At 32.9% G+C, this 27812-nt stretch overlaps 1 protein-coding gene across 1 annotated transcript; it reads right to left on the bottom strand.

Annotated features, from left to right (window-relative positions):
• Positions 1-56: 56 nt before the first annotated feature.
• On the bottom strand, positions 57-22182 carry LOC141331806 (RNA polymerase-associated protein CTR9 homolog). The gene is made up of 23 exons (XM_073836840.1): positions 22041-22182; positions 21306-21404; positions 20988-21227; positions 19662-19779; positions 17108-17197; positions 16331-16587; positions 16146-16253; positions 15360-15596; positions 15181-15270; positions 14966-15094; positions 14704-14887; positions 14532-14620; positions 11316-11501; positions 9457-9544; positions 9190-9338; positions 8988-9104; positions 5641-5786; positions 5481-5552; positions 3121-3403; positions 2874-3028; positions 1243-1339; positions 1043-1155; positions 57-783 (listed from the first exon to the last, which is right to left on the bottom strand). Exons 1-23 carry the CDS (start codon positions 22083-22085, stop codon positions 378-380), a joined length of 3498 nt encoding a protein of 1165 aa, XP_073692941.1. The 5' UTR covers positions 22086-22182; the 3' UTR covers positions 57-377.
• Positions 22183-27812: the final 5630 nt, after the last annotated feature.

The following is a 27812-nucleotide window of genomic DNA, read 5'->3' as shown; positions in this document are numbered from 1 at the left end:
ATAATTTCGGGCTTGACTGTATATATTCAAAACACATCCACTAAGTAAAAACTACAAAAGTTTCAAAATACGTTTTATTCAAAGGTATTTCATATTGTACACCATCTCTGAATCACAGCATGTGATTGTCCCTTTAGACTACAGAGCACAGAATATTTGCTGTAATGCTCAACAAAAAGCATCTTCTAAAGAGATTTTGAACATTTCTTACTCAAAAGACTGAACAGAAAACACCGTTCTCATTTCTGAAAAATAAAACAAAAAAACATTGTGTAAAATCTGAGAAACATCCAGAAAGACAACTATCTACTATCATGTGAACATTACAAGAACAAAGGCTTTTCTTTTTTCCTCAACAGACCGAACGGTCAGTAAATTTAGTCACTGTCATCATCAGATCCTCTGTTGGAGGCTTCATTGTTGGACCCCTCTGGCTCAGATTCGTTATCGGACCTCTGCGGAGAGCCTTCGTTCTCTGAGCCTCGGTCTGAAGCGGCGGCTGGAGATCCGCGCTGAGATTCATCGTCAGACCCTTCAGAGCGGCTCTTTTTGCTCTCGTTGTCTGACTGCTCAGAGTCGGACTGTTGTTGTGGTCTTCGTCTTTTCACCGGGCGTTCGCTGCCAGACTCATCCTCATCTGAGTTTCCAGAGCGCTGGGGGCTGCCGGCCTCACTGCCCGACCTGTTACGCTCCTCGTTGGAATCGCTGTCAGAAACAATACGTTTCCTGTGCCCTTCATTTTCGTTGTCGTCGTCTGAACCAGAGCCGCTGTCCTTGGGGTTTCTGGGCATGAAACAGGCAATTTTAGGAATAAATAAGTTCTTAATGAAACAGAAGTAGGAGCAGATGTTGTTTTCCGTATTGTGGCGTATATCCGAGTGTAACGGATTATGGTAAAAGAAAACAACATAGGATGGGGCTATATTTTAATTTAAGACTGTGAGGTCATTGTTTGTTTCTTTTTAAAAAGAACCATGAATGAATTGTTCACCAATGCATTTACAAACTGACAGAAATTTGAAACTCGAGTGATGTCTCTCACCTGTCTTCTGCTATTTTCAGGCCATCCTCGTCGGAGGAGGAATCAGAGGATGAAATGATTGCCTTGGACTTGATCTTCCCTTTAAGAGACGGCGGCATGCGCTCTGGCTTGGCCTTAAAAAGAAGAGAAATGCAATTTGAGGTAAAACTACAGGTGCTTACAGGTAAAACTTTCATGTTAAGTGCTCAGAGCATCTGTACCTTCTCGATCCTCTTGCGTTCTCTGGGCTTGCGCTGCTTTTTAGGCCTTGAGCCTCCTTCCTCATCATCTGAACCTTCATCTTCTCTTTTAGCTGGTCTGAGGAAACAAAGGAAACAGACAGAAACTCAAACGGACAGAATAAACCAGTTTTGAACTACAATAAGGTGTTTAGAAAAATATATATTATATAATTTAGAATATATAATGTACATATATTTTACTTTTACTATTTTACTATTTGTAGAATTCATAATTAATTAGATGCAAAAAAAAAAACAAAAAGGAAAAAATAAGCAAAAATAAAAGTTCCACACTAGCTCACATTTTGCACCTTTTAACAGAGCAATTGAGCCCATGCTGTACTGGAAAAAAATATGATTATAATGTAAATAATAATTTAAAACAATTATATAATTACATATTATATAATATCAATATATAATATTATAATTTAATCATTTATTAATTATATATATATATAAAAATTTACATGTACTTTAATGATAATTAAATGTATATAAATTCATTATTTCATTAGATGCCAAAAAAAAAAGGAAAGAAATAAGCAAAAATACTCCATTGTAAAAGTATTATAATATAAATAATAATTTAAAATAATTACATAATTATTACATATTATATAATGCAATATATAATAATATAATTTATATCAATCATTTATCTAATATATTTATATGTAATTGCATCCACTCTCTGAACTAAAGATGTTCGAAACTCAAAAATAGAAATAGAAAAATATTACAATATCTTTAATTGAAAGCTAAAATAAAATATTAAATGAGAAAAAAAACTTTTAGTTGGTTTTCAAGGCAACATTTGTCATTTTCATTTTGTTGAAAAATTACTAACTGCAAAAAATATATATAAAATGTACGTACATTTTATTTATAATGAAATAAATAATTTATAATTAGCTCATTAGATGCAAATAAAAACAAAAAGGAAAAAAAGCAAAAATACAAGTTTCACACTAGCTCATATTTTGAACTCGTTACAATATTTTTAATTGAAAGCTAAAATAAAATAGAAATATTAGATGAGAAAAAGCTTTTTTTCAGTTAGTTTTCAAAGCAACATTTCTCATTTTCATTTAGTTAAAAAAAGAATATATTATATATAATATATAAATATATTTTATTTATAAATAAATGAATATAATTTAGAATTATTTTATTATAAACAAATAAAAACAAATAAGCAAAAATACAAATTTCACATAATAATATTATAATTTTATCTTAGTTTTTATTTATTTTACATGTAATTGCATCATCCTTCTATCAATAAAAGATGTTCGCAAAAATAACAATAATAAAAATAATTGAAAGCTGAAATTAAATATAAATATCAGATGAGAAAAAACATTTCTAATTTTCATTTAGGTTAAAAAACAGTAAAAATATATATATATATTATTGTTATTATTAATATATTATAATATATTAATAATAATAAGTAATTAAACCTAAATAGTCATATACCAAAATATTAATTATTAGTTGTAGTATTACTAAAAACTATAATAGCATATAAATAATAAAAAAATAACAGTGTTCGACCACATGACCTCATTCATGTATTGAGCGGATATACTGTCATTATTGTTTACCTCCTCCTCTTTTTACGGGGTTTCTTCTCTCCATCCTCCCCTTCTTCCTCAACTTCACTGCCACTCCCAGATTTCTTCTTCTTCTTCTTTCTGAGTGGCAGATCCTCATCAGAGTCGTCATTGACAAAGTCATCAAAGTCGCCTCCTTTCTTGCGCTGAGTAAACAATTACATGAACATTTTATTACATACAATCTGTTATTAAAAGTTTGGGGTGTGACGAAGAGTGCTGAAGTGTTTGGACTGACCCGTCCACTGCTTGATTTCTTCTTGTCCTTTGCTGATACTTTCATTGCCTCTGAGAAGTTGAGCAGGTTCTTGGTCTTCTCCACATATTGGGCTCTCTGCTCAAGCAGCTTCTTCTGCTCCTCGGCCACTTTGCTCTTCCTCTCCTCCTGTTCTTTCATCATCTGCTGCCGCAGTTGGTCTCTCTCTTGCTCCTGTTTGGCACGGTGCTCCTTCTCCTCCTCATCTTGCTTACGAGCTCGAGCCACATGGTATTGAGCCTGGCTTAGCAAATCAGAGCACTGCCTGAAGGAGAAACATTTCAAAATGATCAAAGTCATTATTTATATTCCTTTTTATGTCATTTAATAGCCTTTCAAAAAAGAAATAACTAAATAAATGTGTGTAGCTTACACAAAGAAAATAAATCTATATTTAGCATTTTATTGAATAAATACAATTAAAAAATATGTTTAAAAATTAAACATTATTTATAGAACAATATAGGTTATAAATAAAATTGATCATATTATGTATATTATATATATAAAACACACACTGACAGATCAGTAAGACTTGTAATTTTTTTTTAAAGAAGTGTCTTAAGCTCATCAAGGCTGCATTTATTTAATTAAAAATACAAAAAAAAAAAAACAGTAATATTGCAAAATGTTATTACAATTTAAAATAATCTTTTTTATTTCAATATAAGTGACCCTGGACCACAAAACCAGTCATAAGGTTAAATTTTACAAAACTGAGATGTATGCATCATATAAAAGCTCAATAAATAAGCTTTCTATTGATGTATAGTTTGTTAGGATAGGACAATATTTGGCTAAGATACATCTATTTGAAAATCTGGAATCTAAGGGTGCAAAAAATCAAAATACTGAGAAAATCACCTTTAAAGTTGTCCAAATTAAGTTCTTAATGCATATTACTAATCAAAAATTAAATTTTGATAGGTTTACAGTAGGAATTGTACAAAAAATCTTAATGTAACATGAACTTTACTTAATTTTTGACATAAAAGAAAAATCAATAATTTTGACCCATACAATGTATTTTTGGCTATTGCTACAAATATACCCCAGCGACTTAAGACTGGTTTTGTGGTCCAGGGTCACATATTTTAAAATATAATTTATTCCTGTGATGCAAAGTTGAATTTTCAACAGCTGTTACTCCAGTCTTAAGTGTCACATGATCCTTCTGAAATCATTCTAATATATGGATTTTTTTATTAGAATTATCAATGTTGGAAACAGCTGTGCATCCAAATATTTAACTTTTTTCCAGATTCTTTGATGAATAAAAAGTAAAAAAAAAAATAAAAAAAAACAGCATATATTCAAAATATAAATATTTTCTAACAATGTAAATCTATGCTATCACTTTTTATTAATTTAACATCATTGGTGAATAAAAGTATTAATTTCTTTCAAAAAAAAAAAAAAAAAGAAAGAATAAAAATTTACTGACCACAAACTTCTGAACAGTAGTGTAGTGAAATGCTGTTCTTTTTAACCTTTTATTGATCAAATAATCTTAAAAAAAAAAATATCACAGGTTCTAAAAAAAAATTAAGCAGCACTGATAATAAATCACTATATTAGAATGATTTTTAAAGGATCATGTGACACTGAAGACTGGAGTAACGATTCTGAAAATTCAACTTTAATTACAGATATAAATTAAATTTTAATGTATATTAAAATAGATAAACACTGTTTTCCATCATATTTCACAATATTACAATTTGTCTGTATATTTGATCAAATGAATACTTGATGAGCATAAGAAACTTCTTTAAAAAAAAATATTAAAAATCTTACTGATTCCAAACTTTTGAGCGGCAATGTGTATACATAGATTTTTAGTTTAGCTATATATATAAATTAAAGATAATGTGTAATTTATAACATTTATAAAATATATAAAAATAAATATATTTTTTTTTAAATAAGAAAAAAAAAACATTTTGTATTTTATTGAACAATTATTAGATCATTTAAAATTATTTTAATATATATATATATTAAACAATTATTAAATTCATAAAATATTAAATATAAGAAAAAAACATTTTGTATTTTATTGAACAATTATTAGATCATTTAAAAAAAATGTAAATATATTAAATCCATAAAATATTAGATAATTTAAATATTACTAAAAAAAGCATCAGACAATTTAAAAATGAAACATTATATATAAATAAAATACAGATAACTGTATATTAAGCATCAAATATTTTTCGATTGGCTGCATTTCGATTGCATTTTCATGGGAGCTGTCAGATCACATCTGACTGGGACATGCTGTAAGACGAAACTTCAATTTCAGAACAAATATCCCATATCTGGAAAAACAAACCTACCTGGCTTCGCTTGCGGCCAGCGCTAGGTCGAATCTCATTTTGTCTCCAGCCTTACTGAGATAGCTGAAGTACCTGTGACAACAATAACAAAGTTATGAAAGGCATATGAAAGCTTCAGGCTGGGGTGCGTCATAGGCTGGAGGTCATGGAGTTCACGTACCTGTGAGCCAACTCCAGCTCTTTCACTGCACTCAATACAGCCTTCAGATTACTCTTCTCATCCTTTAGCACCAGCGTGGCCAACCTCTGCAGCACCAGCGCCACATTAAACAGCAGCACTGTGTCACTGGGAGCTACGTGCCGAGCCTAAAAATAAAAAAAACGATTGCAATAATCAATATTTAGTAACTTTTCAAAATAAGGCTCCATTTGTTAACTGCATTGGTTACATAAACTAACAATGAAAAACACTTCTGAAGCATTTATTATTCTTAAATGTTAAATTCAATATTTACTAATACAGTATTAAAATCTAAAGTTGTATCAATATTACTTACTGAACCTAACAATAAGCAGCTATATTTTTATTCATTAACATCAAGTTAAACATAAATATTATAATAAATGTATTGCTCATTGTTAATGCATTAACAAGCATTAACCTCTGGGACTTTTTTTGTAAAGTGTTACCAATATATATATATATTGCATAAAATAAATATATGGGCATTCTTCTGATGTTATTTTTTTTATTTGATGAAAAACAGCATAAAATATTTGTATATTCCAGTATTATACATTCCACTTTACAAGATAACTAAAGTATTGTGTTAAATTAAATAAATTGTTTATTTATTAATTAATTTATTAATTATTTATTTAATAAATTGGTTCTCTGCAGTTATTATAGTTAACTAAAACTGAAATAAAATGTCAAACAAAATCTCGTTTTCACTAAGCTTGATACTAAAATGGTACTAAAATTGACATACAAATGTATAAAAACTATATACATATTTTAAAAAAAACTAATAAAAATAAAACAAAATTACTTACACCTTAGCAAACATTTAAGTAAACAGAAAAGAAAAGAAATACTACCTCATAATATTAATAAAAACTATTATAGTGTCTCTATTGTAATAGTCACATGACGAAATATTTATATATAATGTGTTTTTTGATTGTTGTTATTTTGATTTAATTACTAGTTTTTCCATAAACGTACAAAACCCAGTTTGTATGGAAGGCCGTTTCCACCACAGAATAAAAAATAAAAAAGGTAATTGCGACTTTTTATCTCACAATTCCGACTTTTTTTCTCACATCTGCGAGTTATAAAGTCAGAATTGTAAGATATAAACTTGAAATTCTGATTTTTTTTTTTCTTAGAATTGCATGATATAAACTTGCAATTGAGAGTTATAAAGTCAGAACTTAAAGATAATCTGGCAATATTGAGAAATCAAGTCAGAATTGCGAAATACAAACTCAATTCTGACTTTTATCCCAGAATTCCATGATATAAACTTGCAGTTGTGAGTTACAAAATTAGAATTGCAAGACAAACTTGCAATTCTGAGTAATAAGTCCAAATTGTGAGATATAAACTAACAAATCTTTTTTTCTAAGAATTGCATGATATAAACTCACAATTGCAAGTTATAAAGTCAGAACTGAGAGATACAAATTCAATTCAGACAATTTTTTTGAACTGCATAATACTCACTCGGTGGGTTATAAAGACAGAATTGCAAGAAAAGCTATCAATATTGAAAAATAAAGTCAGAATTACAAGATACAAACTCAATTCTGAATTCTTTTCTCATAATTTCATGATATAAAAATTTAGAATTGCAAGACAAACTTGCAATTCTGAGAATTCAATTCAGACTTTTTTTCTCTGAATTTCTAAGAATTGCATAATACAAACTCGCAATTATGGGTTATAAAGTCAGAATTGCAAGAAAAACTAGCAATATTAAGAAATAAAGTCAGAATTGTGAGATAAACTTGCAATTCTGCATGATATAAACTTGCAATTGTGGGTTATAAAGTCAGAATTGCAAGAAGAACTAGCAATATTAAAAAATAAAGTCAGAAATGTGAGATACAAACTCAATTCTGACTTTTTTCTTAGAATTGCATGATATAAACTCGCAATTGTGGGTTATAAAGTCAGAATTGCAAGAAAAACTAGCAATATTAAGAAATAAAGTCAGAATTGTGAGATAAACTTGCAATTCTGCATGATATAAACTTGCAATTGTGGGTTATAAAGTCAGAATTGCAAGAAAAACTAGCAATATTAAGAAATAAAGTCAGAATTGTGAGATAAACTTGCAATTCTGCATGATATAAACTTGCAATTGTGGGTTATAAAGTCAGAATTGCAAGAAAAACTAGGAATATTAAGAAATAAAGTCAGAATTGTGAGATAAACTTGCAATTCTGCATGATATAAACTTGCAATTGTGGGTTATAAAGTCAGAATCGCAAGAAAAGCTATCAATATTGAAAAATAAAGTCAGAATTACAAGATACAAACTCAATTCTGAATTCTTTTCTCATAATTTCATGATATAAACTCAAAATTGTGAGTTACAAAGTTAGAATTGCAAGACAAACTTGCAATTCTGAGAATTCAATTCAGACTTTTTTCTCTGAATTTCTAAGAATTGCATGATACAAACTCGCAATTATGGGTTATAAAGTCAGAACTGCAAGAAAAACTAGCAATATTAAGAAATAAAGTCAGAATTGTGAGATAAACTTGCAATTCTGCATGATATAAACTTGCAATTGTGGGTTATAAAGTCAGAATTGCAAGAAGAACTAGCAATATTAAAAAATAAAGTCAGAAATGTGAGATACAAACTCAATTCTGACTTTTTTCTTAGAATTGCATGATATAAACTCGCAATTGTGGGTTATAAAGTCAGAATTGCTAGAAAACAAATCTTGTAATATTGAGAAATAAAGTCAGAATTGTGAGATACACACTAACAATTCTGACTTTTCCCCTCAGAATTGCATGATGTAAAATCGCAATTGCAAGTTATAAAGACAGAACTGAGAGATACAAATTCAATTTACAACTTTTTTCTCACAATTGCATGAAACAAACTCGCAACTGAGATTTATAAAGTCAGAACTGCAAGACAAACTCACAATTCTGACTTTTTTCTTAGAATTGCATGATATAAACTTGCAATTGAGAGCTATAAAGTCAGAATTGCAAGACAAACTCATAATTCTGACTTTTTCTCAAAATTGCATGATATAAACTCACAATTCTGACTTTATAACACGCAATTGCGTGGAAGTCTAAGAACATGTCTGTTTTTTCCCCCTCAGAATTAGACTTTATTACTCACAATTCTAAGAAAAAAGTAAGAATTGCAAGTTTGTCTCATGCAATTGTGAGGGAAAAAAAGTCAATTGTGAGATAAAAAGTTGTAATAACCAAATTTTTTATTCAGTGGCGGAAACGTGCTTCCATAAGTCTGGGAAACCCTACAGTAAAGAAAAAAAAAAAAAAAAAAAGTTGCATAAAGATTTGCCCACCCTCAGAAGAGTCTGTTTGCACTCCTGCAGCTTGCCACATTTGAAGAGCGCTCGGGCCAGATACAGCAGCACCTCTGTGTTCTGGTATTTGTAGAATTTCTTCAAGCAGTTTTCATACTGAAGAGAGAAAAACAGAACTTGAGTACAGATCCAGAACAAAACCCTCCTCTTCAGTGGACTTCCCTTCAGTTTATTCTCTCACCATCTGCACAGCACTGATGTACTGCTTCTGCTCCACATAGATGTGTGCGAGATTCAACCAGACATCACTGATCTCTGCTGTTGCCTCTCGGACCTGGGCAAAAACATCCCGTGCCTCTCGGAAATAACCCTTATGTGCCAACACAGCACCTATGTCACACAGAAAAAAGATGCTTATGATGAAAAAGACTGTTAAATCTCCACTATGTTGGTTTACACTGCTAGTCACAGGTCGAGATTTGCAAGACTAATTAAATAGATAAAGCACCTATGCCATTAGCAGCATATAGATTTTTGGAATCATTCCTCAGAACTTGTTTGTAGATTGCCAAAGCTCGATCCTGGTGACGCTTTTCCTGCAAAAAAAAAATATATATATATATATTAGTGGTGGGCCGTTATCAGCGTTAACGTGCTGCGTTAACGTGAAACTCTTATCGCGCGATAAAAAAAATATCGGCGTTAATCTATTCTCAAATTTGGGTTGGGAGCTGGGTCTAAACTACGCAAGCTATGATGACTTTCACCTTGATAGTTTAACGCGGATGTATACCGAAGACTGTAGAATATGGTCGCGCGTTTAAGTCTCCTCCGCCAAAACACAGACGGGATCGCGTCGTCCTCCATTCATAAAAACCGAATCTACTATAGCGAAATGCCACGTAAATTCGTCGTTTTTTGGATTCATAAATCAAATGTTGGTCAGTCACTTAATTCAAATCGCGATATGGACTAGTGTATGTGAAAACTGAAATGCAAAAAGACCGTTTTAATATGAATCCGATATGTTCCGTTTGCCTAGCTGTATGTATGCATTGCGGAGACAAGCTTTTACTGCACGCATACTGAAACACACGTGACGCTCCTGGTAATTTTTGGCATTTTCATCTCACATGAACAGATAAACTCAATCTCCCAAACTGCTGTGAGTGTCACTTTTACCGTTTCATTTGAGAAAACTAGCATCATATCATACTGTATGACACAGAAACTTCACGGCAACCTGTCAAAATAAAAGTACGGTGTAACATGTAATGGGCTGGGTAGGTGTTGACGTTAAAAAAAACACAATCTAATAGGGAGAAAAAATTATTTCATTGTTAGTTAGTTAGTAAACACAAGTACATCTAATTGAACATAATTTATTTTCATCAACAAATTATCATAGAACAGCTTTATGAGCTTTATGATCCATTCTCAAAGACTCTAAGGCTACGTTTACATTAATCCGGATACATTTGAAAACGGAGTTTTCATTTTAAAACGCTCTCCGTCCACACTAGCGTTTCCAAGCGTTTTCCAAAAGTTTCTCATCCACACTGAAACGTAGGAAAACAGCAAATTCGCCTTACTGCGCATGCGTAAAGCCTCCAAACTTATACAGACGTAATAAGTTTTCACGCAATTCTTCTGGCGGGATAATTTACGGAAATATCTCATTATCCACTGACGCGTCTATATATCACGCTCATTCATATTTTATCTGAAAAGCAGTTGTCGTCATGTTTTGCAGGACAGCAACTGTGAGTAAATTTTCCGTCATCATTTTAGGACTGTAATTTGAAGAGTGTACAAGGTAAATCTCTTTAGCAGCAGTGTGTGAATAGCACAGGCACAATTACTGGTGTAAACATAGATATCTATTGGTACAATATGCGTCACATGACTATAAATATGCGTCATCGTTTTCAAAAGCCTCCGTTTTCACAGTCCACACTACAATGTGAAAACGGCGTTTTCAAATTTATCCACTTTGGCCGGAGTTTTTAGAAATAATCGTTTTCTGTGATAAAAACGGGGTTTTCGTGTAAATGAGAGGCCAAACCGCAGGGAAATATCTGCGTTTTCCCTTCGTGTAAACGGGGCCTAAGTTATTATTTGGGTAGCACACATATTCTGAATGCCTTCAGCAGAATTCAAATTAGCCATTTTAATCTAGATTAATCTAGATTAATTCCAAGATTTAATCTAGATTAAAAAAAATAATCTATGCCCACCCCTATATATATATATATATATATATATATATATATATATATATATATATATATATATATGCAAATAAAGTAAACATACAACTAATTCTAATAACACATGATGGTTTGTCAACTGAATCATGTAAGGCACCTTTTCTCTGTCTCTAGTGGGCTGATGAAGTGTTTGTAGCCACACGTTGCCCAGTGCCAGCATAGAGTAGGTGTCGTTCTGAGTGGACGGCTGCTTAAGGATGCGTTCAAACTTCTTCTGCCCGGGACCCCACTCTTGTTTTGCCAAGTGAAGGTTACCAATCAGAGACCAGGCATCAGGGTGGTCCTGTAAAACACAATTTATTAATAAAGATCTAAAGAAATAACCAAAAACCTAAAAAAAAATTTTTTTTAAAAATGTAGGAAGTCTAGATGCATTAGCCAAAACAATCAAAATAGGTCAAAGGTTGCAAAAAAGGCCCATAAATATAGGGTGGGGGAAAAAGTGCAAATGCAAGATGAAAACAGTTTTGCTGCAAGATTATTATAGTTAACTAAAACTGAAACTTAAACCATTTAAAAATGTTTTACTTGAGATAAAATAGAAAAACCTTTTTTACTTCAGCTGGCAACATTTCTCATTTTAGTTCAACTTGATTTACAAAAACAACTGCCAGATAAAACTGAAATTAATTAAAAACTGTAGGTGTGTTCCATTCGACCGTAAGTGGACTGCGAAGTGGACTTCACAGGGTATTCCGCCACCTTAAGTGAGATTCCAAACCGAAGGGAGCGAACATGTTCAGTTCGAAGGGCACTGCGAACGGCATAGGGAACAAGGGAACATCGGTACTTCACTTCACAGGAAGTGGACGGGGAAAATCACCCAACTTTCATTGCGCACCGCGTCACTAGTTAGAAGTAATGATGGAGCAGAGCCGTTGGAGTTTTTTAAAGGCTCTGCAATGGAGCGGTAGCAATAAATGCTGTTATTATTATGCAAACTAGCGTGTTTATGAATGGTTATGGCGATTCATGTTACATTTGCGTATTGTATTTTATAAATGAAAGTAAAACTGGCGAGGTGAAGCTCTGTCTTGTTTTATTTAATGTTACCACAGGATAGTTAAATATAGGCTGTGTGGGGGGAAAAAAGTGCGTGAGATAAGACCACTACAATCTGTTAATGGTCTAAACATATACATTTGGAATATATTTTTTTTAGATACATACGTTTATATGTATTTAAGTTTAAAAGTAAAATAAATTACAATGTTTCTTTATGTTAAATCATAATCTGCGTGACCCTGCCGTTGATTTGCTTTGATGACGTTCCAGGGCATTCCAAATGAGCGATTATTGTCAGCGAAGTCCACTTCAACGGATATACCGTGCTAAGGGAGTAGGGAGCAGTGAACACTGAGTAGGGACCCTGTCGATCGGAACGCACCTTATATGTGACCCTGGACCACAAAACCAGTCTTAAGTCGCTGGGGTATATTTGTAGCAATAGCCAAAAATACATTGCATGGGTGATTTTTTGTAAAATTCCTACTGTAAATATATCAAAATGTAATTTTTGATTTGTAAAATGCATTGTTAAGAACCTAATTTGGACAACTTTAAAGGTGATTTTCTCAGTATTTTGATTTTTTTGCACCCTCAGATTCCTGATTTTCAAATAGATGTATGTCGGCCAAATATTGTTCTATCCTAACAAACTATGCATCAATAGAAAGCTTATTTATTGAGCTTTCGTATGATGTATAAATCTCAGTTTTGTAAAATTTTACCTTATGACTGGTTTTGTGGTCCAGGGTCACATATGTGACCCTGAACCACAAAGCAAGACATAAGTGTCAATTTTTCAAAATGGAGATTTATACATCACATGAAAGCTAAGTAAGCTTTCCATGATGTATGGTTTGTTGGATTAGGACAATATTTGGCCGACATACAACTACTTAAAGAAACCTGGTGCAAAAAAAAATCTAAATATTGAGAAAATGGCCTTTAAAAATTATCCAAATGAAGTTCTTAGCAATGCATATTACTAATCGAAAATTAAGTTTTGATATATTTATGATAGGAAATTTACAAAATATCTTCACGGAACATGATCTTTAATTAATATCCGAATGATTTTTGGCATAAAAGAAAAATCTATAATTTTGACCCACACAATGTATTTTTGGCTACTGCGACAAATATAGCCATGCTACTTAAGACTGGTTTTGTGGTCCAGGGTAACATATAGTCATATATAAATAAAAATGACTAAAAATGACAAAAACAGCAAAAAGATTAAACTAAAAGCATGAAAAAGCTTGATTTACAGTTCAGATACAGGTTTACAAAAAAAACAAAAAGATTTATAAAATAATAAACTTCACATTTCAGCCTTTAAACCATTTTTAGGCTGATTTTAAAGTTTAATCATTACAATAAGCTATATCGCAATTCTTGTCTTTCTGTCCCCAAATTTAAGACATCTTGAAATCATAATTTAGACTTCCTTGTACCATTTAAGACTTTTTAAGGACCCCTTAATAAGTAATTATAATTAAACTTTAAGCAAAATTAAACTTAATTGCTAGTGAATGAAAATAAATTTAATCAACTGAGAATACTACACTAGTTTATTCATTTCAACAAACTTCAACAATACAGAATTCCAAGGAAACACGGCAGCATTAATTAATTCACCTGATTATTATTAGATCATCATGTGAAATGCGCAAACATATGATCTTTATTTGTTTTAAGGTGACTCTCTCACCTGGTATTGCAATTAGGCACTGAAGGTAAAGCTTTAGTTTTTAGTCTTGCTTTTTCTTTTTTGTCTTTTTTTTTCAAACCTTTTCACTATTTGGATTAATACAGATCTAAAAGAATGAGAATATACAGTGGTGGCCAAAATGACTAAAACACCAGTATTTTTACCAGCTAAAAAATGGTTTTAAGTCAGTTATTTCTATCTTTTGCTGTAGTGTCAGTAGGAAAAATCTGTTTATATTTGCAAAAATTAATTTTGTCATTAATTGTAATAATCCAGTAAGATTTTTGTCTGACAGAGTCTGACAACAGCCAGTGCTTCATACAGAGATCTGATCTCATCATTATCCAGTCTGTCTGGAATGACATGAAGAAACAGAACAAACTGAGACAGACTAAATCCAGAAGAACTGTGGCAATGTCTCCAAGACGCTTCAAGAAACCTGCAAAGCTACAGTGCTGTTGAATGTTTTAGGCACTTGTGTAAAATTGCTGTAAAATGAGGGTGTTGTCAAAAATAGAATTTCTTTATCAATTAACTTCTATTAACTAAATTAAATCAACATTTAGTGTGACCATCCTTTGCATTAGAACTACCTACCTGATTGATCTGAAGAGCTTCTTTAAACCAGTCAGAAGCTTCATAGAAATTTCCCTTGTCACGTGCCATCGCTCCAAGACGCAAATAACCTGTTACAGATTCAAATAAACCAAATTAACAGACCATTTCCTAAAAAAAAGCCTCTAAAAATGAATACTGTGAGGATGCATACAGTCCACATAGTTGGGATGCTCTCTCAAGATGTTCTTGTAGAGTTTCTCAGCCTCGTGAAACTCGCACATGGCTTCATAGAGTCTGGCCAGGTTGTAGGAGGTTGTGACGGAGATGGCGTTGTAGTAGTGCTCATCATGCTCGCCCTCAGCTTTTGCCCTCTCCAAAGAAGCCAGGAAGTATTTCTACAAAGAAATTGAGACGTGTTTTTGGTGAGCAGAGAAACAACATTTGTTTAATAAGAGCTCAAAATCCCTCTTTACCTTGGCCTCGCCAAGGTTTCCCAATCTGAAATGTAAAGCTCCCAAATTATTGAGGATCTCGGGAGGAACATCAGCTTGGACCTTCTCCTGGAGGATACGTGTGGCAGTGCCATATGCAGAAAGAGCACCCTGCAGGAAAGATTGGTGATTCGCTGTTAGAGAGATACATGTCGTATGAGTCCAAACACAAGCATATTTAGAAACAGCACTAGTACCTGAATGTCTGTTTGCTCCAGAATTTGGGCGAGCTCAATCCAGGCTTCCACGTCATCTGAATATTGTACTGTGACTTTTTTCAGATGTTCCTATGAGTCAAAAGAAATAGCAGCCTTACAATCTCTGAGAAAAATACATTTGTGTTTAAAAATGTAGTTAATATATAATAGTGTCATACTTTAGCAATGTCTCTCTTCTCCTGGTCATCTGAAGTGGCGTAAAGTGACCCAAGGATTTTCATGGTTTCATAATTGTTGGGATAAGCCTTCAGAACCTTTTCAAAGCACTGCGCAGCATTCTCTTTGTCTCTACGATATACATACATCTGGCCCAGGCCAAAGAAGGGCAGTACAAAAGTAGACGATGCAAACTGAGTGGCCTGATAGTAGTACTGGAAGGCCTGGTCATAGTCCTCCTGAAAGCAAAGGCGTGAGCAAGTTCATCAGCATTGGTGAATTCCGGTAAATATAAAAAAAAATACAACTTATAAATACAACTATATTAAAAAAATTAAATAAATAAAAAAATAAATTATATATAGATCTCTTAATCACCCTTTTGAGGTAAGTGTTGTGATTGTTCACTAAAACCAATAAAAATAGTAAATAAATAGTTCAATATAAACTTAGATAAAACCCCAAAGCTTTAATGAAAATTTGCAATGTTGCTGAAACAATTACTGAAACTAAATTAAAATGTAAAAATTAAACACCCCCCCCCCCCCCCCAAAAAAAAATTACACTTAATTTAATTAATAAAATTAAAAATAAATAAGATGTACTAAAATTATTTAAACTTAAAATAAAACCTAAAATAATTTTAAAAAAAGCCAATCAAAAATAAATCAAGTTGAAATATGAATAAATACTAAAATTATGAACATTTTGCTATTATCCCAGGCAAATTATCTACGTTACTGACATAATTACTTGAAATATCATGCTGATTGATCACTATTTCTTACCTGGACGTGAAAGGAACGAGCTAACTGATAGCAGCTCTCTGCTTGCATAGCCTCCACTTCTGTGTTGTGAAAAGCATGAAGAGCCAGATGCTGCACTTTGCTGTAGTCCTGAAAAACACAAAGCACATTTAAAGTACAAGATCTCCACTTCAAAACTGTAGATCACAAGAGAGATCTAGCTTTACCTTTTTGAAGAAGAAATGGTTGGCGAGGTGATTGAGCACCATAGGGTTACTGGGGTCAATGGTGTAGGCTCTGGAAAGCAGCTGCACACCGTTCTTGATGGAGTCAGCCTCTTTGTTGTTGAGCTCAAGCACTGCCAAACCCACCAAAGCTCCCACACATTTGGAGTTGAGCTCAAGAGCTCTGCCAAATGCCAAACGAGCTTTCTCCAGTTTGTTTAGCTTGACAAAGCAGTGGCCCATGCCTAGTCTCACCTCGGCTGCAATAAGACAATTTATACAGAAAGTGTGAGTCTTGACCAGTCAAGTTTAACCGAATAACAAGCAGTTTGAAACACAAGGGCCTATGATTTCATGATGCAGAAATTGCAGACTGAATCACACAATTCAGTCATAAAAATGGAATTTACAGCATAATGCAGAACTTCACAAAATATCAAAAGTAGGACTGTACAGTTAATCAAATTGTAATGTTCTCAAATATACTTGTTTTTTTTTCTGCGTCTGCCATCTTACTATATAAGGACATGAACACAAACTAACTTCATCTTCAGAGAATTTAAAATTGAATACAGAAGAATTCAAATGGAAAACACAATTTAAAACAAACTGATTTCATAAGGTCCTAAATATATTTTACAACATATATTGAATTTTTTAAATCTTTCAACTGATCTATATTTGGTTAAGATTTGAGTTTAATTTATTAGACTACACTGGTCTACTATGGCTACCTAGGAAGTGGTCAGGGTTTAGGGAAGAGCAATGTGTCAGACTCACCTGGACATCCAGGGTTTGTACGAAGAGCTTTTTTGTAGTAGGCTAGAGCTCCTCTGTAATCCTTTTTGTTGAAGGAGATGCATGCCTTACCTATTGAAGGACATAAACATAAATAATTATTCATAAGAAGACAGGATCTATAAATAGCAAACACTTACCATAAATGTGCAACAAACTTCATATCACAATTGGAGTTTTTCCGTCTCAAAATTTAAGGCGCCATTTAAGATGTCTTTAAATGATAATTAAGACTTTTATTATAACATTTAAAACCTTAATGGCCTTAAATTTAATTAATTTTGATAAATTTTTAGACTTAATTTTTTTTAAGGATTCCAAGGAACACTGTACAGGTAAATTTAAAGGTGCCATAGAATGCATTGAGAGAATATTTTAAATTGTTCTCTGATATCTACATAGAAGGTATATGGCATAGGAAAGGGCAAAAAAATCTCCAGAAACGGTTTTACAGGTCCATTTACAACCCTAGGATTTGCCCCTAGAATGAAATCTTCTGTTATTTGGAAGCTTCATGAATATTAATGAGCTCTGTTCTGATTGGCTGTTTCACAGAGCTTCTCATCTTAATAGCTTGCACACAGATAAAAATATATATTTAATTAGGAGCTCTAGCCGCTTTTAATATGCGGTTTGTTGAATCTGCCGTTTTGAATCGCCGACATTTTAGTCTGATTACTGTGATAGCTCTGTGTAACGTAATAATTCAGAGGGAGTGCTTCTTACCACACAAGTTGAGCTGCTCGTCAGTGATTCTCAAGATCTGTAAATCAATCGCCATCATCAGGCAGTTATTTCTCCATCATTCACCATCATCAGCACAGTCATCTCTCTGTTTATGTGGTAAGTGAAATCCTATGTATTGCAATGTAACAGGCTAGCGCTAGCATTAAGCTAACCGTGTCCCTTCAGAGGCTTGCCTTGTTTAACTGATGTGCTGACATTACTGATGATTGGGCGATGCAAATGTTGGAGGCGTAACTATTAACGATCCCGGTTTCGTAACAGTCGGTGTTATGTTGGAACTGGCCTATTTTTCGGTGGTCTTTTGCAAACACTAGATTTATATAAGAAGGAGGAAACGATGGTGTTTGAGACTCATGGTATGTCATGTCCATGTACTGAACTGTTATTATTTAACTATGCCAAGGTAAATTCAGTTTTCCATTCTATGGCACCTTTAAAGGGACAGTTCACTCGCCCTCATGTCATTCCAAACCCATAATAGCTTTGTTCATCTTCGATACCATAGACAGTAAGGGTACTACCACGGTCAAGGTCCAGAAAAGTAGTAAGGCAGTAAAAAAGGTAGTCCACGTAACATTAGTGGTTCAACCGTTATTTTATGAAGCTGCAAAAATACTTTTTGTGCCCAAAGAAAAAACGACTTTATTCAACAATTGCTTTTCTCCTGGGAGAGTCCCCCACCATTATCAGGCATACTACGACGCTTCTACGTCAGCAGCATCACAAGCATGTATTATACTCTCGGATTTCATCATAAATATCTTAATTTGAAAAACATCCTATGGGTTTGGAATGACATGAGGGTGAGTAGTTAATGACAGAATTTTTTAATTTTTGGGTGAACTATCCCTTTAAGACATTGTAATAACCCTTTTTGAGAAAACCTGAACAACCTGGAACAAAATACCTCATTAAGCTATAAATGTACATTTCTTGTATTAGCAACACTTCAAAGTTTGCAACAACTTCCCATTTTTAATTCATTTTACAAAAAAAAAAACACTAAAGGTTTGCATGCCTCTGCTGCCAACCACTATATTATGTTATTAACTTTTACAGTATCCTCTGATCAAACTGCAAAATGTGATGACTTTTCTCATTTTCTAGTGCAAATGTATATAGATTCAAGATACATTTACTTGAGAAGCAATGACATAAAATAAGAAGTCTTGTTTTATGAGAAAATGATCACAATAAAGGGAGTTTCTGATTAAAACAAGAACAAATATCTGCCATTGGGCACAGAAAAATCTACTTCATTCAAAGTGAAAGTAAGCTGTCGTACCCAACTGACAAATATGTGACCTTGGACCACAAAACCAGTCATAAGGTTAAATTTTACAAAACTGAGATGTATGCAGCATTTGAAAGTTCAATAAATAAGCTTTCTATTGATGTTTGTTAGGATAGGACAATATTTGGCCGAGATACATCTATTTGAAGATCTGGAATCTGAGGGTGCAAAAAAATCAAAATACTGAGAAAATCACCTTTAAAGTTCTCCAAATTAAGTTCTTAACAATGCATATTACTAATCAAAAATTACATTTTGATATATTTATAGTAGGAATTTTGCAAAAAATCTTCATGGAACATGATCTTTACTCAATTTCCTAATGATTTTTGGCATAAAAGAAAAATCAATAATTTTGACCCATACAATGTATTATTGCTACAAATATACCCCAGCGACTTAAGACTGGTTTTGTGGTCCAGGGTCACATATGTATTTTTAAGTTGACTTAAAAACTGCATTTTAAAGCATATAATGATCGTGTGACATATTCACCCAGGAGTGCAGGGATGTTGTTTGTTGACTGGTTAAGCACAAACTGAAACTGAGCATCCGCCTGATCCATTTTATCTCCTTCCAGGAGACAAAAGCAAGCTCTTCCCAGCAGATGGTTCTGTGAAAACGAGAAATATCATAAGGCTAAAGACCTAAAAGAAAAATACAATCATAACAGAAACCACTATGTAACGTTTTCTTCCCGTAAGAATGGGCACGGCCATTGGTAAATTTTATGGGTTTGGTCTCATCCACGTCCAGCTATTTTTAGCTTTACAAAACAGCTTGTTTTGCTGCTTAATATTGCAAATCTGTAAATGTAATATCTTATAAATTGTGAACACGCTGGTTTGTAGTACAAACAGTAGTACAGGTGCATCTCAATAAATTAGAATGTCGTGGAAAAGTTCATTTATTTCAGTAATTCAACTCAAATTGTGAAACTTGTGTATTAAATAAATTCAATGCACACAGACTGAAGTAGTTGATCTTTGGTTCTTTTAATTGTGATGATTTGGCTCACATTTAACAAAAACCCACCAATTCACTCTCAACAAATTAGAATACTTCGTAAGACCAATAAAAAAACATTTTTGGTGAATTGTTGGCCTTCTGGAAAGTATGTTAATTTACTGTATATGTACTCAATACTTGGTAGGGGCTCCTTTTGCTTTAATTACTGCCATGGCACGTCTGTTTGTAGTAGCTCTTGACACCTTGACTCCAGCCTCAGTCACCCAAATTCTTGAATCGATTTTGCTCAACAAGGCAGTTCAGTTGGTTTTGCATCTTTTTCTTTCACACTTTTTCCTTCCACTCAACTTTCTGTTAACATGCTTGGATGCAGCACTCTGTGAACAGCCAGCTTCTTTGGCAACAAATGTTTGTGGCTTACCCTCCTTGTGAAGGGTGTCAATGATTGTCTTCTGGACAACTGTCAGATCAGCAGTCTTCCCCATGATTGTGTAACTTAATGAACCAAACTGAGACCATTTTGAAGGCTCAGGAAACCGTTGCAGGTGTTTTGAGTTGACTAGCTGATTGGCATGTCACCATATTCTAATTTGTTGAGATTGGTGGGTTTTTGTTAAATGTGAGCCAAATCATCACAATTAGAAGAACCATAGACTTAAACTACTTCAGTCTGTGTGCATTGAATTTATTTAACACACAAGTTTCACAATTTGACTTGAATTACTGAAATAAATAAACTTTTCCTTTTTAATGAGATGCACATGTATAGTGGATAATGAACCAGAAGTCTCACCCATAGGCTTACTTCCATGTTGAAGAAAAAGGTGGATAAATACTGTAACCCTTATTTACCTGATCATACATGATGATCTTGTCTGCCATGGTGTACAGAAGAGTGGACTGGTTGATGAGGTCCTTCTTTGTATCCTTGTTCTTCTCTTTTCTCGCCTGCTGGACATAATAAGCTGCTAGTGTGTCCAAACAGGTCATCTGGTCCTTCTCGTGGTCTCTGTAATCGAGGTTTCCATCAATGCGCGCCGCCTCCAGCAACTTGACAAAATCTTCTGTCTTGCCCTGTTTGTAGTACTCCAACTGAAAAGAAATATAGTCATGAGATTTGTGTGCACCAGAAATCCTAATAATGTCACGGTAAACAAGCTTGTCACTTACAGCAAGTGCAATCCATATGTGCAGCTGTGTGTGTTCCTGTTTGAGGATACTGATGACTTCATCTCCTTCTGGAAGCTGGTCAAAGTCAAGCTCAATAACCTGAGGAAGAAACAACAAATGAATGAATAACAAGGACAAGAACACAAAAATATGATACAATTCCACCAGAGGAAAAACGCCCCTGATACTTTAAGTTATGGGAATATCAAAAGGCACACAGTACAGAGCGTTGTCATATATTCATTAAGTCAAATGAATTATATTTTTGAAAATTTTGCATTAAATATTTGGAAACAATGTCTAAAAGTAAACTTACGTAATACGAACTATGCTACTGTTTAATACGCACAACACTTTCTGTAATTGTTTTCTTCTATATACTTCTGACATGTTTAGCTATATTCTTGTTTTTACAATTTGCTTGGTTTTCAATAAATGGCATTTCACAAATAATTATAACATAGGCACGAACTTCAATAGAAAGGGCTTAAAAGATGCTTGGATGAAGTATTTTCCGTCATGTGAAACACGTTACTTTTCCGCTGTGTATTTTATGTGTAGTTTATAAATGTAAGACTCACGAGGGAATTTCTGTCATTTGTTGTTGTTAGTTTATTAATTTTATGTCAACTTATCAAAAGCGCGTGAATGATAGCATGTTAGCAGATGATAGCTATTCACAGAGCTGTAATCAAATTCTATTCAGTACCGCATTGAGATAAAACAAGTCCAAACCTCATCTGTGTCCCGCAGAGGGATTTCAATGGATCCCCGAGACATGGTTGCGACTCAAGCCAAAACCCCAATATCGCAGTTTTTGGTTTGTACTTGTTCGTATCCAGTGGTGATCAGCGGCAGCAACAGCAGCCCCACACACTCACCGACTGAACCTGAACAACAAAATACACTACACTTCCGGGTTAGCGGTCAAGCGCTTCAAATTAAAAGTCCTCGAAAATTCGTTACGCATTATACACGCGTCTATGGACTTTTCTTTAAATAATAATAATAATAATAATAATAATAATAATAATAATAATAATAATAATAATAATAATAATAAAACTGGTAACTTATTGTTGTTTTAATATTTTCATGACCTAATGTCGTTACTAAATTACCATGTGGCGTGACAAATAATTTAAAATACAAATATTAATAAAAGTTGATCCAAGATACAACAAAAGCTGTAATATTTTACTATTTAAAATTACTGCTTGCTATTTAAATATATTTTAAAATGTAATTTATTCCTGTGATCAAAGCTACATTTTTAGCATCATTGATCCAATGATCCAACCAGTCTTCAGTGTCACATGATCCTTCAGAAATTATTCTAATAAGCTGATTTGCTGTTCAAGAAACATTTTTACTGTTGTTGTTATTATCAATATTTAAAACAGTTGAGTACATTCAGGATTCTTTGATGAATAGAAAGATCCAAAGATCAGCATTTATCTGAAATAAAAAGCTTTTGTAATATTATACACTCTACCATTCAAAAGCTTGGAGTCAGTATAATTTTTTTTTAAGCTAAAAATTAATACTTTTATTTAGCAGGGATGCTTTAAATTGATGATAAAGACATATATAATGTTATAAAAGATTTCTATTTCAGATAAATGCTGTTCTTCTGAACTTCTATTCATTGAAGAAGCCTGAAAAAATTATACTCTGCTGTTTTTCAACATAATAATCAAAATAAATGTTTTTAAGCAACAAATGAGAAAATTACATTTTTAAATATATTCAAATAGAAAACTTAGAAATAGAAAATAAAATATTTCTATATTTTACTGTTTTTGCTGTACTTTGGATCAAATAAAGGCTTGGACACTTTAAAAACATAAAGAAAATGTACTTTTGACTGTTGGTGTATAGCTCTAGTATAGCACAATAAATTAACAATAACAGTAACAACTAAACAATGACATATATGATACGACAAAAACATATTTACATATAAATTTATGATATAATATTATATGTTAAAATTAATAAATAATAATAACAATAAAAAGAACAAACGTAAACTGTTACTACTATAATGTAGTAAATGTACATTACTACTATAATCATATTGTAAAAATAGATTAATAATCATAATTAAATATACAACGAAATAAAAGTAGTGTAATAATCTAATATAATGATATATTATTTATAATATTATTTTACTTATAATTAAAAAATACATATTTATATTATCAATGATGCTGTTGTGATGATAATTAATAACAAATACAATTATATAATAATAGTACAATATTAAATGAATACAGTTGTATAAACTAATAATAATAATAATAATAAAACATTGATATATGCTAATAATTTAATATATGTAAAATTCTAATATAATATTTTAAAGATAAATAATGTTGTTAGTAAAATATATTTTATTTATTTATTTATAATATCAAATAGATACACTATTAATTTTTTTATTATCAATATTAATAATAAATGAACAATCAAAATAGTATAATTATATACTGCTAAAATTATAATACAATATCTTTAATAATTATAATAATAATAATTTTCTTCATAAATAAAATATGTTTGGTGAAATGGACAAGAGCAATTAATGGGTGGTCCTAATAGTGATGAGTGCTGGCCTAGAGTTATTTGATATGGAAAACTGCCGAATGTTAATTAAAATGGTCCATTACAGCATTGTTCTGTCCTGCTAGAAGCACACAGGCAGTGAATGGAGGGCGTTTGGGGGGAGGTAGCCATGTCATCTGGTTTTGATGTGTGCCAGTGTGCGTCTATGATGAAAAGAGGCATAGGCTCTCTAAAGATCAGCTGTTGTTAGAAGCCTTGAGATCTACACGCAACAAGGATGTTGCACATACACAACAGTGTAACTATGACTAAGAATGAACTACATGCATAAATGTGCACAGACCATCCATGCTGTTTTAAAATGCCAGTCTTGTTCTAAAAGGATTATATTCATCTAAAAAGGTATGTAATTTTACATATATATGCATAATCATCATTCTATTTCAAATGTGTCATTTGTTGTCATAAAATCTTTTTAGGTAACCTTCAGTAGTTCTGGAAAATGTAAGTAAATGTAAATTGAGATTAAGATGCACAGTTTCCTGAGTTTTCTTTCTCTGGTTGTCAGTGGCTATGGCCTCAGAGAGGCTGACTGGACATCAGGCTTCTTTAGAGGAAGAAGTTGGGCCCCATCTTCCCTCTTTCAGGCTTGTATCACAGAATCGTGGCTGTAGTGGATGCAGCGTCCCAAGCCTTTCCACTGATTCTGGAACATACTCAGTGGAGCCCTGCCATCTGCTCGAGAGCACTGAAGGTGATTTGATGCTTTTTTAGTTTTTTAATACTATCATGTATATATTCAGCTGTAATTATAGTCATCTTACAGTGCCTGTGTTTTTACATTGCTTTAGATTTTACATCAGAAAACAGGACTCAGTGTGACTGTGCTGACACCAATGGCTTTTCAGAGGAAGAACTCCTGAACATAACATTTGAAGCATGTGACACTTCTAGCAAAGGTATGGTTTTCTTTTTAAACACTACTATGGATGCAGACTTGCACATCTTACACACTGTCAAGTTTGGGATCCAAATTTAAAGAAACTACTGTTATTTTGCTACCTTTACTTAGCAATAAATCATGCAAGGATGCATATATCCTGATACTTTGTTCAGGATTCGTTGATGAATAAAAAGCTAAAAAGAACAGCATTTATTCAAAATAGAAGTCTTTACTATCCCTTTTTTTATCAATTTAACACTTGCTGAATAAAAGTATTAATTTCTTTCAAAACAAAGAAAGAAAGAAAACATTTACTGACCCCAAACTTTGAACCATAGTGTATATTGTTTAGTGGTGGGCCGTTATCGGGGTTAACGTGCTGCGTTAACGTGAGACTTTTATCGGGCGATAAAAAAAATATCGCCGTTAATCTATTCTCAAAGTTGGGTTGGGAGCTGGGTAACTACGCAAGCTATGGTGACTTTCACCTTGATAGTTTAACGCGGATGTATACCAAAGACTATAGAATATCGCGCGTTTATGTCTCCTCAGCCAAAACACAGACGGGATCACGTCGTCCTCCATTCATAAAAACCGAATCTACTATAGCGCGAAATGCCACGTAAATTCGTCATTTTTTGGATTCATAAATCAAATATGGTCTGTCACTTAATTCAAATCGCGATATGGACTAGTGTCTGTGAAAACTGGAATGCAAAAAGACCGTTTTAATATGAATCCGGTATGTTCCGTTTGCCTAGCTGTATGTATGAAATTCATACTATGAATGGTGGAGACGCGCTTTTACTACACGCATACTGAAACACACGTGACGCTCCCGGTAATTTTTGGCATTTGCATCTCACATGAACAGATAAACTCAATCTCCAAAACTGTTGTGAGTGTCACTTATACCATTTCATTTGAGAAAACTCGCATCATGTCATACTGTATACACAGAAACTTCACGGCAACCTGTCAAAATAAAAGTACGGCGTAACATGTTTAGTCATTATTTGGGTAGCACACATATTCTGAATGCCTTCAGCAGAATTCAAATTAGCCATTTTAATCTAGATTAATCTAGATTAATTCCAATATTTAATCTAGATTAATCTAGATTAAAAAAATTAATCTATGCCCACCCCTAATATTGTTACAAAAGACTTTATTATAATTTATTCAGAAATTCAAATTTTTAACAGCTTATTCATTGAAAAATCCTGAGAAAAGTATCACAGCTTCCAAAAACAATATTAAGCAGCACAACTGTTTCCAACATTGATAATAAATCAGCATATTAGAATGATTTCTGAAGGATCGTGTGACACTGAAGACTGGAGTAATGATGCTAAAAATTCAGCTTTGCATCACAGGAATAAATTACATTTTAAAGTATATTAAAATAGAAAACCACTAGTATAAATTGCAATAATATTTCACAATATTACAGTTTCTTCTGTATTTTTAATCAAATAGCAGCCTTGATGAGCAGAAAGGACTTAAAAAAAAAAAACATAAAAAATCTTACTGATCCCAAACTTTTGAACGACAGTGTGTGTGTGTGTGTGTGTGTGTGTGTTGAATGACATTGTGTGTACGCATAAATGAACTTTCCATTCGTCAATCCAGATAAAAATGATGTTCCACAAAAATATTAAGCACCAACCACATCAGCATATTGTGATTTCTGAAGGATCATGTGACACTGAAGATTGGAGTAATGGTGCTAAAAAATGAGCTTTGCATTAAATAAATTATATTTTGAAGAATATTAAAATAGAGAACGACTATTTTAAATTGCAATAATATTTCACAATATTACTGTTTTTTTCTGTATTTTTAATCAAATAATAAACAGCCTTGATGAGCAGAAAAGTATTTTTTTAAAAACATTAAAAATCTTACTGATCCCAAACTTTTGAACAACAGTGTGTGTGTGTGTGTGTGTGTGTGTGTGTGTGTGTGTGTGTGTGTGTGTGTGTGTACCTGGTATTCATCACGTTGTGGGGACCAAATGTCCCCACAAGGATAGGAATACCAGTAGATTTTGACCTTGTGGGGACATTTCTCAGGTCCCCATGAGGAAACAGGCTTATAAATCATGCACAATGAGTTTTTTTTTTTGATCTCCTGTGAGGGCTAGGTTTAGGTGTAGGGTAGGTAGGGCGATAGAAAATACGGTTTGTACAGTTTAAAAACCATTACGCCTATGGAATGTCCCCATAAAACATGTAAACCCAACATGTGTGTGTGTGTGTGTGTGTGTGTGTGTGTGTGTGTGTCCATTTCCATTCGTCAATCCAGATAAAAATCATGTTCCACAAAAATATTAAGCACCAAACAGATCAGCATATTAGTGTGATTTCTAAAAGATCATGTGACACTTAAGAACACTGAAGAATCTTTATTTTTTACTGACTCAAGTGAACAATATCTCTCTTTGTTACCTACAGGAGAGGTTCAGGCCTCTACAGTGGTTCAGTATCTTCAGTCCATGACACTCCAAAGTTCTGGCCAGGACAAGCTGACCAATTTACAACATATGTTGGACCCAGAGAACCAGGACCCACCTGTTAGTAGAGAAACATTTCATGCCACCATGAGAGAGTGGATCGCCCAGTGCTGCAATGATGGGTGAGAAATACTGTCAAAAACTGTCAGGGTTGTGGCTTTACACGTGATGTGTCTAATTTTAAGAAGAGACATTATTATAAAGTGTGCTAAACATTGGTTTGTGCACAGAGCTCCTGAGGATAAAAACCAGGAAACAGGATCAACCTTAAGAAAACTGTCTATAACTGGTAAGTGAATTATAGTGGAAGTATATCATTTAGAAGATTTGAGTCAAGAAGTTTTTTTTATGTTTTTTTGAGAGACGTCTCTTATGCTTACCAAAGCAGCAATTATTTGATCAAAAATACAGTAGAACTAGTAATATTGTGAAATATTAATAGAATTTAAAATAACTGTATTCTATATCAATATATTTT

This window comes from Garra rufa, chromosome 3, assembly GCF_049309525.1.
Source record: "Garra rufa chromosome 3, GarRuf1.0, whole genome shotgun sequence".
NCBI lineage: Eukaryota > Metazoa > Chordata > Actinopteri > Cypriniformes > Cyprinidae > Garra > Garra rufa.
This window is presented reverse-complemented; position numbering and strand designations above follow the sequence as displayed.